Source organism: Elgaria multicarinata, chromosome 15, assembly GCF_023053635.1.
Source record: "Elgaria multicarinata webbii isolate HBS135686 ecotype San Diego chromosome 15, rElgMul1.1.pri, whole genome shotgun sequence".
NCBI classification, from domain to species: domain Eukaryota; kingdom Metazoa; phylum Chordata; class Lepidosauria; order Squamata; family Anguidae; genus Elgaria; species Elgaria multicarinata.
This window is the reverse complement of record NC_086185.1, coordinates 2,742,350-2,758,465: the sequence shown is the minus strand read 5'-3', so window position 1 is coordinate 2,758,465 and position 16,116 is coordinate 2,742,350. Positions and strand designations below refer to the sequence as shown.

The 16,116-nt window shown below is 43.3% G+C and overlaps 1 protein-coding gene across 1 annotated transcript in view; it reads left to right on the top strand.

The window, feature by feature from the left end:
- The window catches only part of AFF2 (ALF transcription elongation factor 2), a 392,460-nt gene that overhangs the window by 281,202 nt on the left and 95,142 nt on the right, over positions 1–16,116 (top strand). The window contains exon 8 of the mRNA XM_063141604.1: positions 12,561–12,612. Within this exon, the coding sequence (XP_062997674.1) occupies positions 12,561–12,612 (52 nt within the window). The remainder of the gene's footprint in view (positions 1–12,560; positions 12,613–16,116) is intronic.

The window sequence follows — 16,116 nt, the reverse complement described above, 5'->3', positions numbered from 1 at the left end:
GTGAATTTATTTCAGAGCCATAATTCAACATGCTGAGGGAAATTCTCCTAGATTCCGCGATCATGGGGCTGCAGCCAAATATATCCACAACCAAAAAGAAAAAGGAAAAAGAAAATTTGAACTGCCTAGGGAAATACAAGCCTTGTACTGTTTCTTAGGGGTAAAATGTGCACAGACAGACTGGAGCCCCTTATAAAACAATGGGATCAAATTTTTCAATCAGGTTATCAAGCAATATTACATTTACGGAGCCTGCCAAGGGAAACGAGTATGACAATCAAGCACAAAAACCTGGAAGTGAAACAAATATGTTTTCACTTAACTTTTTTTTTTTTCATTTTCTTTCTTTTTTTTTCATATTACATGGGGAGAGATGCTTTACGTGCAGTTATTTCTTATTCTCTAGTTGACTGTGCTGCGTGCTCCACTTGGGCCCTTTTTCTTTGGCATTATCAGTAATATGTTGGGTGGACAGTTAAGTATCACCAAAAAAGACAATATCCATCACCCAAAAAAGAAGTGGGGGTGGGGGGCACCAGTTTGCACAGAATATGCGTATGCTAATGGAGAGAGCCATCGGACATTTTGGATTCCTGGATCCAAGGCTGGAGACAGTGCTTTGTCTCTTAAAGTGTGTGGGGGGGGGTGGCCTGTTTTCAAGCTGTGGCAACATTTTTTATTTATTTATTTATTATTGCATACATAATCCTCCTCCTCTCCATTCTATCCTCACAACAACAACCCTGTGAGGTGGGTTGGGCTGAGTCTGTGACTGGACCAAAGTCACCCAGTGGGTTTCCATGGCTGAGTGGGAACTAGAACCCGAAGCTCCTGGCTCCCAATCTGACACTTTAGCCACTACACCACACTAGCTGTCACAACATGGCAGTCCCTGTGGCATGAAAGTGGCCACAGGGTTGTCAGAGTCCAAAGACAGCAAGGCAACCTCTTCTGACCCCTAGTATCATTCTGGGAAACTATGTCCTGGGGAGGTGGAAACCACATGATGACTTTTTGTGACTAAATCTTCTTCCTGAGCTCTTAACTCTGGAGCCTCCTCAAAGGATGTTTAAGGATAAGGATTCAGGGTCCAGGTACAACACACACACACACACACACACCACAATTTTAAAGAACAGCCAACATGTTTGAAAACACCAATAATATAATCCCAGGAATTTCACCATCCAATGACACTGATTGGTGGGAGGTTCAGGACAAATAAAAAGAAGTACTTACTTCTTTACACAGCACATAGTTAAACCAATTTGAATGGGTTTAAAAGGGGGTTAGACAATTTCATGGAAGAGAAGGGTATCGAGTAGGGCTGTGCACAGACCCCCTGATCCTCTTCGCGGCCCGATCCAGAAGTTGCGGATCAGAACAATCTGCCCTGCCACAATCCGCCTGTGGCCCGGTCCGCTTTGTTACAGAGCTCCGGATCAGAATCGGAGCTCCGTTTCACCCACCCACCCATAGACTTACCTGGCTGTGCCACCATCGCCACACGAACTGCGGCGGCGGGGCCAGGTAAGCCCCCCCTCGCTCACACAACTTACCTGGTCCGTCGTGGCCCGTCGCCAGCTTCACTTGAGCCTGTGGCGCAACCCGGAACTGTAGGCCCTACTTGGGGGCCTACACTTCCGGGTTGAGCCGTGAGCTCAAGTGAAGCTGGTGACGGGCCGCGACAGAGCAGGTGAGACCCCTCTGCCCCCTTGCCTGGCTCTGCCACCGTCACCGCACAGATGGCGGCAGCGCCAGGTAAGGCCCCCTTACCTTTTTTTTGGAGCTCCAGATAGAGGCAAAGGATCTGCCTTCATCTCGATCCACTCCATGATGCTCTGCTGCCCCCTCAATCCTCTTCGCCTCCACCTTAAGGGGAGGCGAAGCACCCCGATCCGCTTCTGCTTCTCTGACCCGAAGAGAAGCGGAGCACAGCCCTAGTATCGAAGGCTACTAGTCCTGATGGCTAAATGTTATCTTCAGTATCGGAGGCACTAAGCTTATGTACAAAATTCAGAGCAGTGTGAAAACCGAAGAATAATTGCATTCCGGTTCGCATTTTCATTCAGGAGCAGCTCAATAGTCTAGTTCTTATTAAAATGTGAACCAAACTAATTTCACCCCTTTCCCTGAACAGAGTAGCAACATAATATTTGAGATTGCCTGGAAGAGCATTTTACATGTGGAGATTAATGGCCATCTAGATAAAGACATTCTCCTGCTAAAAGAATTCATTTTGCTTAATCCTTTTGAAATTAGGAGATGATATGGAAAGATGAGTAATGAAGTGCACTCTCTGATTGTGAGTTACCTAATAGATAACCACAGGGGTTACTTTCCTTCTCTCCAGCTGTAATTACACTAATTACTGATATGGTGCTAAGGCAGATTGAGTGTGACAACACAAAATGGAGTATTTCTTAGCAACACAAGATCTTCTCTTTCCCCCGCCCCACATCAATTTACTGAGGAAAGGGGAGTTTAAAAGACAGCGGATGAGTTTCCCGAGGCTAGGAGGTGTCAGAGCACCCTCCCCAGTATAGAACATTCATTTCTTTGCTACTTCTTAAAACTTGATTGGAGTGTCTTTGCTCAGAATCCATCTTTCAGACTAAAGGGCAAGCAAATGGCTTTTCTTCCATCGGTGCACCTACTTAATGATTAAGGTCTACTCATCAGAGCAGTGTTTAGCCTTAGCCCAGGAAGGACCTTACCTGAGTGGTAGAACACAGGGCCTGCACACAGAAGGCCCTGATCTGATGCAGTTAAAAGCATCAGTTAGCTAGCTGGTGAGGGAAAATATCCTTCTCTGCCTGTCAGAGTGGCCAAATGTACCATTGGTTGGCAGTGTGTTTCTAGGCCCAATTCAAAGAGCTGGTTTTCATCTTCAAAGCCATTATATCGGCCTTCTCTGTGGTGATACTGGCAGTGAAGAAGTCTTACTTCTCCATCATTGGGTCTGCAAAGTGCTGACCAGCGGTGCTATCTCAAATGGAGAGGTGCCTCCTTCACTGTCGGCAGCAGAGAATCTTTGAAAGCTCACTGCAGCCTTACAGGACTGAGGTCTACCACCTGTTTCCTAGGTCCTTGCCAACCTTTGGTTTAAAGTCAGCCAGGGAAGGACCTCCTGGGGAAAAAACAATCAAATGTAGACTCCAAAATCTGTAATAACTATTGCTTTGTGTGCTTATCTTCTATTTGTAACAAAGTTCTGAAGTGGGTGGTATCATTTCAAATGCAGGGATTCTTGGAAGATATTGATTGTTTGGATCAATTCTAATCAGGGTTCAGGAATACTTTGGGGCCAGAAACAACCTTCATTGCCTTGGATGATGATTTATGCCAGAGAATGGCCAAGGCACCTGCATCCCTGTTAATTTTCCTGGACCTTTTAGTTACGTTCGATACCGTTGAACATGGAACCCTTCTGGATCACCCAGCTGGGTTGGAATTATGGGGCGGGGCACAGTGTCATGTTGGCTCTGATCCTACCTAGCTGGTTGGTTTCAGAAGGTGGTGCTGAGGACCTTCTACTATGCCCTTTGGCTTTTAGCCTGTGGGGTACCACCTTGTCTCCCATGGTATTTTACATCTGTTTGAAACCACTGGGGGAAGTCATCCAGAGGTGCATATAACTATAACTTCAGCTGCTTCTAATCTCAAGGAGGCAGACGAGCTTCTGAAGAGGCACTTGGATGCGATTTTGTAATGGATGAGGGCAGGCAAGTGGAAGCTTAATCCAGACAAGATGGAAGTGAGTTTGGTGTTCTGATCTTCTGATCCGGGTAGAGGATATTAGACATGGTTGCACTACATAGGAAGGACCAAGTTCACTGCATGAGGAACTTCTTGGGCTCATCACGGTCTGTAGGAACACAGGTGGCAGCAGTAGCTAGAAGTCATTTTTATCAACTTCAGTTGGGGTACATCTGCTGTGTCCCAAACTAGGGAAAGTGGACCTGGTCTCACTTACGTACACCCTCATTACACCTAAACCGGACTAGAGCAATGAGCTGCTTGTAGGGCTGCCTTTCAAGATGACCCAGAGACTTTCACTGGTACAGAATCCTGCCACTCAAGTCTTTGGTGGGACTAAACAGTCACGACATATTACACCAATCCTGTATACGCTGCATTGGTTACAGATATGTTTCCAAGCGCAATGCAAATCTTTGTCATTTACTTTCAAAACCCTAAATGGTTTGGGTCCAGGCTATTTGTAGTACCACCTATATCTGTATGCACCTGCTCATGTTTTAAGAGAGTGTTTGGAGGCCTTGCTTATTGGCCCACTAAGGGCCTTGCTAGGCCTACCTGAAAATCAGTGCTTCAGGCGCGGCGAGGCCGCGCTACAATTAGCATGGGCCATCGTGCCTATCTACACGTCAGACGCGACGAAGCCCCGTCGCATCTGCCATTTTTTTTTTGTTGTTGTTGTTGTTGTTGTTGTTAAAGGGGCTGCGTGCGCAGGAGCACACCACCGGAAAGGTAAAGGGTTTTTTAAAAATGGAGTTTCCGGGGGGGGCTGCCCCCAAGTTCCCCACCCTGGCCGCAAATCCCCCCGCAATCTCCCATTCCCCCCTGGCCACCAATTCCCGCCCCCCCCCATGTCGCCGGCCGCCGTTTCCTGCCCCCCATGTCGCTGGCCGCTGATCACGTCCCCCCATATCCCTAGCCTCCATTTCCCCCCGCCGCCGATGTCCCCCGGACTGCGATGGCTGCCGCTTATGTCCCCCAGGCCGGGGGACATCAGCGGTGGCGGGAGCGCTGCAGCCTGTCCGCCGCTGTTCCCGGCTATTCGTGTGTAAGTGCGGTAGTTGGGAACAGCAACGGAATGGATTACACACCTGCAGTCTTGGGCTGAGCCGGGCTAAATGGGGTTTCACTTACCCCGTGTCCAGGGAGGTTTCACCCCTGCCTGACCCCGGGATCCCCTGTGCGTCATCTAGACACACAGGGGCGAGCCCGAGGCAAGCACTGGGCTACACCTCCGTCTAGCAAGGCCCTTAAGCTAGTGGGCATTAGAGACGGGCTTCTCTGTGAGGGCCCCTACCTTAAGAAATGCCCTCCTGAGAGATGTATCTATCACTAGCCCCATCTGTGGCTTCTTTTGAGAGGGTTCTAAAAACTTATCTTTTACTGGAAAGTTTTTGTGCTGTCTGCTGGGGATGAGTGGTTTGAAATTGCATTTGATTATAAATGGCTTATTTATTATTATTATTTATTTATTTATTTATATAGCACCATCAATGTACATGGTGCTGTACAGAGTAAAACAGTAAATAGCAAGACCCTGCCGCATAGGCTTACATTCTAATAAAATCATAATTAAAGCTCTTTTTATATTTAATGTGATTTTCTGAGTTTTTGTTTTGTTTTGTTTTGTGCGTGCTTTTTGGTGTTGAATTGTATTCCTTTTATGCTGCAAACCACCCTGGGAAGATTACAGTCTTGAAAGGTGGCCAACGAATAGATTGATTAATTAATTAAATAAATGGATTAATTAATTAATTAATTAAATATGCATGGGCAATCCAACATGCTGAATCCTGTAATTGGAATTGCATACACGGGGGCCCTTTTCATGCATGGAACCTGTCTCCGTGTGCAGATTGGCCTTGCTGAATAAATGTGGACCGGACTGGCTCAAAATGGAAAGATAATTAAACCTGGGGGGAAATAATAACAAAGTAAGACAAGGAAAGGAGGAGCATTTTTTTTAAAAAAAATGGAAGTGTAATCAAATGCAGTTGCATATGTATATACTCTCCAAATAAGTGGTCCTGAATAGCAAGCTAAATTGATGCTTGTAAATTCTTTCTATTCTCCTGAGATATTTTTTTTTAACCATAGCTCTTGGAAAATCTCAGAGGAAATGTTTAAAAAATGACTTGCACATTTTGCCCAATGAGTGACTATCAAATTTCAATATTTATAGAGGGAATGTTTTGAAACAAAGGGCCCCTCTTTCTCCTCCAGATTGCTCTGCCATTTGTTTTGAGTTCCGAAGACTGGAGTTTGCCCTCCCCCAGAACTGTATTATGAAATCAGTTGTTGGAGGGTTTCCTACACTGAACATGCGAACACATACAATTGTATCTGACAAATCCTTTTAAAATGTGACTTCACCATGTCTGACGTTTTTGTAAAACCCATCTGCAGTCCATTTTCTACCCTTTTTATGTTAACTTAAATTAAATTGCCACCGAATGTTGTTTCGTAATGAAAGAAAGTGTGTTAGTTTTGGTATCCAGGGCTATTGCCCAATGAAATTGATCTAAGTTAATTAATCATATCAATTTTAGTTGATTAACCATTCCATTAAATCTGCATAGATTTGCATGTAGCTAAAAGCAATAATTCCAAAGCAAGAAGCATTATTTCTTTGTTGTTACGTGATGCACACATGTGGCATAGTAGGTACCATCTTAGAAGAGCCAGTGTGGCGTAGTGGCTAAAGTGTCGGACTGGGAGTCTGGAGACCCGGGTTCTAGTCCCCACTTGGCCATGGAAACCCCCTGGGTGACTTTGGGCCAGTCACAGACTCTCAGCCCAACCTTCCTCACAGGGTTGTTGGTGTGAGATTAAAATACAGAGGAGGAGGATTATGTACACTACCTTGGGTTTCTTGGAGGAAAAACAGTGGGCTATAAATGTAATAAATAAATAAATATCCCCTTCTCTGTTTCACCCGAAAAAAATGCTTCTTTTAAGATGGTGCTCAACACTCACAGTTTCTATTAGTATTAAAAACTATGATAATCAAAGAACTACTGTCCAATTACTGGGATCATTTTTATTCAGTTTTTTTTTTTAGGCTGTTAGCCTATACCTAGTGACCTTGGAGTAAGCTCCACTGAACTTACTCCCATGGGGAGGGGGGGGGCTGTGCCTACTCTAGAGTAAAAATGAAGAGACGACCTAGCTGCTACATGCCCATGTAAAGTAATGCCTGTTTTGGCCCCCTAGAATTACTCACCAGTCAGCTTCTAGCATTCTGTCTCTTTGTCATGCTCTGAGTAGGACAAAAGGAATTTTAGAAACTGTCTTATATCGACAGACGACCCTCACTCGGAAAGGTGGGAGGGAGCGGGCTAGGAATACGTTATCAGGTGCAAATGGCTTTGCTCTAATAATGAGATCAAAAATCCTCCTTGAGCTCACTTTGTTTCCCTAAAGTGATCTGGTGTATTAGCCATGGATGAAAAGACAAACAAGTACATGTATTTTCAATAATAATGTCAACCAGGTCAGAGAAGAATAGAAAATGAAGTGAATTCCTAATATCCTTGGAGATCGCTCTGTGTGGCGGCCTGTTTTTCTTTTTGATTTAGCCTCACTGCCTGCATTTGCTTTTGCTTTAATATATCCACTGATTGCCTTTTATGAAAGGCTGGGCTGACGCCATGACAAAAAACATTAGTTGCAAGATCATTTAGCAGAGAGGTGGGCAACCTGCAGCCTTAGTGCCCCAAGCAGACTGCAACCTAATTTCAATTCAGACCTCTGGCAAAAATAATCTGTCCCTTCCCACAGCAGGGAGGGAGGGAGAGAGAGGGATAGAAGAAAGCATGAGAGAGAGGAAAGGGTGTAGCAGAAAGAGAGAGATGGGGTAGCAGCAAGAAAGACAGAAAAGGAATGGCCCTACCCACCTTGGGGTGTGGGGGGGCCCTCCGCCACCATGAGCTACTGACAGAGTACCCAGAGAGGAAGGGGCTGTGGTAGGTCACCTGCTTTGCCTGCAGAAGGCCCCATGTTGCACCATGACCTGCTGTGTTGGCCCCTGGCTGACAGCTGGTTGGCCACTGTGTGAACAGAGTACTGGACTAAATGGACCCTTGGTCTGTTCCAGCATCGGGGCTCTTATGTTCATGTTTGATTCCTGGCATCTCCAGATAGGACTTGAAAAAAACCTTCCTGGAACCCTGGAGAGCTGCTGCCAGTCTGTGTTGACACTACTGGGCTAGGAAGGACCTAAAGATGGACTCGGTATCGGGCAGCTTCCTATGTTCCTGTGAAGTGCGCCTTGACAAAAGGAACTACAACAAAAAGTTCCCCACCCTCAGTTTGGACATTGTTATCCAAAGCTTAATAATACTGTGGTGGCCTATCGCCCACTGGAGAAATGTTGGCAACTTATTCAAACCATATCCAGGTAGTTTTCATGAGGATTAGTGATGCAGAGCTTTTTTGGCTCCATGTTTTGCAGCTGAAATTTATTTTGTTCTAACTGGCTGAACATAAAACAGGGTGTCAGACCATGTGTCCATCTAGACAAGAATTGTCTACTCTCAACAGTAAGAGCACTCCAGTAGATTTCATGCAGAGATCTTTTCCATCTTTGCTGCTACAGGTCCTTGGAGATACCAGCATATGAACCTGGGACCATGAGTGTACATTCTTTTTTTAGTGAAATGTATGTAAGGACATGCTAGCATGGAACAGGTATAAAAGCAAAGCACACACATACATACACACACACCTTCTGCCTTGGATGAGGTAGTGGACCTGCCACCAGCATATCATGTAGTTTGTCCTTTATATGCTTTAAATTATAAGCAGATCACAAAAACCAAATTCATTTTCCCTCCTCTCTTTCTCTCATAAACATCCATTAGGCCTTTTGCCACATAAATCCTGCACATTTAGTTTGTTGGTGTGGTTCCAACAGTTGTCCTTCTTGCTAAACATCTTTTATTTACTTGTGATCTCTTTCCTTGTCAGTAAACATGTCTTTTGCTTACTGGAGCCATTAGAACTGTGTCTGCAGAGCTTTGAGGGGTGGTCTAAGAGAAGCTCTTCATCAGCTATGACTCTGCTTAGTTTAGTCACTCTACTCAGTTTTATCATCTTTTACTCTCCCTTTTTCCCCCCTTTCTTCTTTCCATTTGTCTGATCTCCAATTTCCTTTATCCTCTCTGTTTATTTCTACCAGAGTGTGTCAAGTAAGGATGTTTAACATGTAAGAGAATAAAAATAAAATGTGTGCTGAATGAAGAAAGAAAATCCTTCAGGCCCAATTCTTAAAAAATCATTTTCTTCCTCAGATCTTTATATTTTTTAATAGCGTAGAACAGATTGCTTAAAGGTTTCCTTTTAAAAGGCAGAGGTTTTACATACTGAAAAGAGATGTAAGTTTTAAAGGTAGGATTTAGGATTAAGCTAATGTTGATAGTCATTGCGATGTAGCCTGATAGTTGGTTGCTGTTTTTGTAACCTTATCTTAAAGGCCCTTTGAGGAGAGTGTAACGTACCAGGCTGATAAAAATCAAGGGTAAACAGAGCTTCCATGATCCGTTGTCATGAACATCACAGGCAACTAATACCATTGTAAAAACAAAGATGGCAGTTAGATAAACAAGTAGCAGCACCCATTCTTCACCCCAAAATCCAAATGGTTCAAGATTAATATTTGCTGAGGGTTTCTTGTTTTAGGAGAAAAAAGATCTCCAATCTCGGTCACACATTTATGGGTTTACACTTGACAGAGGCATCTGTCATTGATTAAGAGGTTAATGATCAGTAGTTTCAGGTCTAGATATTTTGTAACAGCTGAGCCGCCCGACAACAGAGGTCAGGGAAAGACAGATGACTTACAAACCAGTTAACGTGCTTTCTTGCAGTTTTTAAAAGTAAGCAGAGTGTTTTTAAAGTAGGGGAGCTAGAATACTTATTATTATCATCATCATTGTCTTTATTATTATTGTTATTTTAAATGGCAATAGTCAAAAGCAAATGAGGAATGTTGTAGACTGTTCATTGCATTTTATGGCTGGCCTTCAAGTCACCTCAGTTGAATTCATTAACAACCTTGGATTAGATCTACACTGCTGCTTTGTAGTGGTATTGAAGTGCACTGATAACTGTTGGGGCCATTGACACATTCCATATACCGCTTTCATAGTGTTAGAGCCTGCTTTTTATACCACATTCGTAATGATTTGACACAAGATGTAAATCTGGCCCTGGCTCTGTTTCTCCTGAGGTGAATTTTATATATGGTTTTCTCAACACAGGAAAGCAATTGCCTACCATATATTGGTCAAACCTGGCTTATATGCAGTTAAGACAGAATGGGACAGACACAGGGAGTCAGGAACAATGAAGGCCGGTCTGTGGACACCAAAACCAGAAACCTTTGTTATTCAGACCAGTAAGAAGGGCAGTGGTAGAGCCCCTTCTTTGTATGCACAAGGTCCCAGGTTCAATGCCTGACATCTCCAGGTAGGGCTAAGAAGGAGCCTGAAACCCTGGAGAGTCCTGGCTGCCAGTCAGTGTTGACAATACTGAGCCAGATGGACCAGTAGTCTGACAAAATATAACGTAGCTTCCTATGTCCCTAAAAAACCATGGCCCAGCAAATTTAACACTCATGAAATAAAAAGAGAGGCAGTCTGATGGATTAATAGTTGGTTAAAGTAAAGAACAGAAACAGGGGGAACAGAAAAGCCCCCAAAGGATCTGCGTTGGGTCCAGTGCTTTTTAACTTGTTCATAAATGACCTAGAGTTAGGGGTGAGCAGTGAAGTGACCATGCTTTGTGATGGCACCAAATTATTTTAGGGAGGTTAAAAGAGGGGGTGTGCAAATAGCTCCAGAAGGTTATCTCCAAACTGGAGAGGTGTTGGGCATTAAATGTCAAATGCAGTTCAACATGAGCAATTGTTAATTACTATTTTAATATGGCTGTTTTTATTCTGCTGTTCACTGCTCCAAAATATTTGGATGTGGAGCAGTATAAAAATATTGTAAATAAATGAAAATAGATAAGTGTAAAATGATGCACATTGGAACAAAAAGCTTGACAGATTCGCTGATGGGATCTGAGCTGACAGTGACCTGACAAAGAAAGGGATCTTGGGGTTGTGGTGGGCAGACCAATGGCAAATCAAACCAGCGTGCAGCGGCTGTGAAAATGGCAAATTCCGTGTTGAGGATCAATAGAAATAGAATCAAAAATAAAGCTGCCAATATCACAGATACAAAATGTCGGCCAACCCACTCTCAACAATTGGAGGCTTCCTTGGTCTGCCTGCAGTTCCCTTGTTTGACCACACAGACAAAGTTCCCACCTGCCATCCTTTGAATCATGAGATCAAGACACTGCATGGACTCCCTTCTTGATACTGGTGTTCTTTCTTTCTCTCCAATCATGGCTGGTGTCAAGGGTCCTCATGATAGGCACCTGCTGGGGCCCACATCCTGCCATGGGCCCTCTGACAAGAACCCCTCTGACAAGAGCTCCTCCTCCTTACCATTGCAATCAGCTTGCTCCCCTGCCTCTGTCAGCCTGGCCCAGACCATGGTGGGGGTGAGGAGGAGGAGGAGGAGCAGATGTGCCTGCCTACCTGCTCACTGCCTCTCCACCTGCCAAGCAAGGAAGCAGTAGCCATGATGAGGAAGAGGAAGAGGAGCAATAGCAGCTGGTGGTAATGGCAATGAGAAGGCAGACTCACTGAGAGGGGGGGCACTGAGGGTGTCTTGCTTGAGAAGGCCCTCAAAATCCTGGTACCGGCATTGTTTATACGTAATTCAACTTCAACACCCAGTCCTGGACATCCATTATTGGAAGGATGTGGGAGCTGCTACTCCATGGTCCAATCCCACAACTCTCTAATAATGCCAAGAGAGAATGAGAGGGGGGGGGAGTGAGATGATGAATTAAGGGGGGTTTTTTTCTCAGTGCTGGCTCTAGGTTTTTGAGGGCCCAAACAACAGTTTCAAGTAAGAAGCCCAAATGCCCTTTGGAACAGCATGTTTTTACTGAGGTTCCTAAAGGACCAAGACACACTTATTTAGGGAGGATGTTCTGAAATTTTGGTTCCACCACTGAAAAGCCCCTAAATATACCCATCATAATTCTTACAGTCATGTGTAAGTTATATGACTATAAGTCTTACAGTCTTACACAGACTCCTTATAGGCCCCTTCCAACTCTACTATTCTGTGATTCTATGATTCTAAGAAAATTTGAATGTGTTGATAGGATTCTGACCATTAGCCTGAATAAATACTAGCTTTGAAACCATTACTTGAAACAGTTATCAAGCGATCAAATCATGTGTTGAGATGGAGGAGGAGGAGGAGGAGAAAGAAGAAGAAGAAGAAGAAGAAGAAGAAGAAGAAGAAGAAGAAGAAGAAGAAGAAGAAGAAGAAGCTGTGCCTTTGATAGCTTACCCATAACAGTTGTTTCACAAAACTCAGCTATCATTTAATAGTTGTAGCTATCACATGAGGTTCAAGGTCATGTAAAGTTGCTTACCACTGCCTCTTTTAATGTTCTGCATTTAACTTCAATGTGCATATTAAGGACATCCAAAAGTTATCCCCCCCAAAAAAGAACCAATATCTGCAATAGGATATAATATGGAAAATTTTAGTAAGATCCTGTAGAATGTATCCACTAGAATTCCCCTCTTAGCGGTCCTAATCCAGGTGTGGTTTGGGACACGTGGAAAACTTAGCCATTGACCTGAGGATTTAACCATTAACCACAGGGTCTCACGAGGAGTCCATCATACATAATTTTGCATTCTCTCTCTCTCTTTTTCCCTAAAGAATGCTTGAAGATGATCTGAAACTCAGCAGTGATGAAGATGACAATGAGCAGGTAACATTTTTGACATCCAGACATGTTTTTTCTCATGACAAATATAGCTATTGTGAGGTTTGGTTATGTTTACAACGCCTTGCCTGTGCCCATCCAGGATCTTGGGTGCGATTTCCACTATGGTAGCTAACAAGCTGCAGCCTAATAATTTTTGCAATTACTTTTGTGTTGTCCTTCATCCCAGGTGCTCCAGAGCCTATTTTATACTGATGCAAGTATTCAAAGTTTCTTGGTTTTTCCTAGAGATTTACAAGAATTTAATCAAACCCCAGTGTGATTATGAGCAGGAATACAATTCCCCAAACTTGCATTCATTTGTGCAAATGTGCACCTCCATTTATGCAGATTTGCACATGAGTAGACATGTCCAGACCCACCCACAACAAATTCGCATTTTCATACTTTCGCCTACAGGGGAAAATTTTGGTCAGGAAAAATCAGAAAAAAAGATGCTTACGTTCAGGAACACAAATAAAGCAAAACTAGCTTTGAAAAAGAATTTGGAGAAACTCAATTAATTTGGACATTACATGTTCGCCCATCCCTAGACTTCTTTCTGCCCTTTCCTAATCCCAAACATCCCCCCAGCCTTTGGTTGAATACAAAGATTTTCCTCCCTTTCTATCTTACCAAAGGAAGCAGGTTGGTTTCCATTACTGAGGCAGTGCCAGTTATGGCTCCCATTGAAAAAGTTGCCCTCACTCTGCTCAGCTGACTGTGTCAGAATTCTTTGGAAGAGGTGGAGAGTGGAGTCTCAATCACAGAGACACCTTGACATACCTTGCATGGCCGGTGTGTGCTCTGCATTTGTTGTTAGTTCTTTGGGTGCAAAGGAAGATGGAAAATGAGGACTTAGACCTGGAATCAATTTTCATTTACAGCTGTGGAGCTGTTATTGATGCTGTGCTCTCAGTTAACTAAAAGATCTAAAGATACAGACCTTGTGTTTCTCTTTCACTATGAGCTGCATAATCAGTATCAAATGCTTTTTTTAAGTAAAGAAAATTCCATTGATGGCTTTATAAAAGTGTTGTCAAATTGTTTGAAGTTATCCACCAATATGGTCTCATTCCTATGATTGATATATATATATATATATATATATATATATATATATATATATATGCATGCTGGCCAGCCTACAAGGCACAAATTCTTAACAGCAGGTAAACATCTGCTTAATGTTTTATTAAGTAGTATCATTAAACTGAGCTTAAGTAATGTCTGCTTTTTAAAATGTTACAGTTCTCTGGCTGTGTGGAATCTGGGGAAATGTATCACTGAATTGTCTGTGGTGTAGAAACAGCATTCTCATGGCCAAATCACAACGTTGACCTTCCGATGTATTATTAGAAGACTGTAGCTCACTTAGGATGCTACTTGTGAGGATATTGGGAACAGTCCAGCTCTAGTAATGTGCAACTACTTACAGGCACTAAGTCATGGCTTTGATGGGTATGTGCATCCCAGCCACAGACAGAGAGTTCTGTAAGGCCCAGAAGGGTGCAATGCATCCGTTGCGCATGCTTCTTTATGAAGATCTGACTCAGGGAATAGGAGTGCAGTGGGATCAGCTTTGGTCAGTAAGAAGCAGACAGACACCAGTCTGGAATTATAAGTTGGTCATAACTTTATTTCAGATTTGAGGGCCGGCCCTACCATTAGAAAGAGAGACTGCCTCAAGTGACAGACAATGATCCTCATGGACTCTCAAGCTGTTTCCCTGTTAGAGGATAGAGCTGCGCATGTGACAAAACCAGTCCTGGGTCCCTTAAACCAGGTTGCTGCCTCCATTGTGGTGGAGGGCTTTATCCCATTGCCAGTGTTGAAGTAAGTTTCAATTTCCAGTGCAGTCAGCTGCTGTACCATTCTGTCCAAAATTGGGCTGCCCGGTAAGATTTACAGGCAAGAAAGGTGCAGTCCTATGCCTGTTTAGACAGCAGAAACTCCTACAACTCCCAGCATTCCCCAGCCAGCATGACTGCAGTAGAGTTTTTGTCTTCCCATTCTCCCTTCCTTCCCATTTTGCTTAAGTGATTAACTTTTCCATGTGTAGATCTCAGACAGCCCTACATTGGACAACCACCTCTTACTTCATCCTCGTTCCTGGTCTTGCTGCAATGTTTTATTTATTGTTTCTTTCATTGCTGTGTTTAGATTAATTAACTGCATACAAAATGAATTACTTGGTTACCCAGAAGCTCTTGAAAACTTAGGCTGAGCTTTCCCTTCCTTCAACAGATGTTGAAAGTCTGGAACATTGGTAATCGACAGTCTCTCTGTCTTTTAACCCTGCTTAAAACTTTGCTCTTCAGAAGATAGAGCCAGTGCTGTTTCAAAGAGATATAAATGCTGCGAGTCTTTCACTATCCTGCATAGACCCTCCCTCATTTTTAGATAGGCCCTGAAAAAGTTGTTCACCTCCCAGAGAAACCCCCCACATTTCTATTTATTTTGTTATCAGCAGAAAATCTGAGGCGCCATTTCTCCGTAATGACACCAATACTGAACACACATGCAGAGCAAAGGTCATCTTGTCAAAGGTATGGGAGGGGGGAACCACTGGATTAGGATGACACAAGCTACAAACAACTCTGCTAGAGTTGTTTTAATGTAAACAGTTTACCTGGCTTTGAGTTTCATTGATGTCGTAGGCAGAATGATGCTACTAGGACAAATAAAAGAACAATTTCTTACAGCATTTCAAAGGAAAATATGGATGTTTTTGCCCCCTTTAATAACAGCCCTTTAACTGCATTCAGCCAAGATCTTTAGAACTAGCCTGAGAAATTTTGCTGGTCTTACAAAAAATTCACCTTCCATCCCTCAAAATTCTTTGGATATTTTACCAAAGTAGGGACCAACAAATTTGGGTATAGGCTAAATGTGGTGGTACATCAGGTCCCTACTGAAAACAAGGATGATCTTAAAGCAAATTTAAATTCCTGTGGTCTAGGTTTGAATAGGTGATAGCCAGAAGAGGGAAAGTGGGCACAAAATGTATCTTTAAAGGGAAAGGCCATCTTTAAGTATTTCTTTTTTTCATTCGCTGCTGTGATTAAAGGCTAGAAGGAAAATGGCTAAAATAAACAAACGTGAACTCTCAAAAGTACCAGTTAAAACTGAACTCTCACTGAAAAGTTTACTTATCGAAACAATAAGCCTGTTGCACCCTTACGATTAATACATTAATAGAGTCCATGCAAACCTTCTCTTTTACTTTGTACTGGGGTGAAGTACGTCTGAAATCTGCCTTAACAAATCAGAGAGAAACATCAGTGGCCAGTAGATCTACACCCCATCCCTCAGTAATTCCTTATAATGGATTATAAATATGTAATTGCTTTTTACACTCCTCAACCCTGCATATGAACTCCATCACTGAGCCCTGCATGACAATGGCAGCAAGACCTCGAATCCCTGTCTCCCAGCGCTGCCTCTGCTGTTATCCTTTGCTTTTGCCCTTTCCTCGCTGGAGAGTTATTCATTGATTGAGAGAAGGAG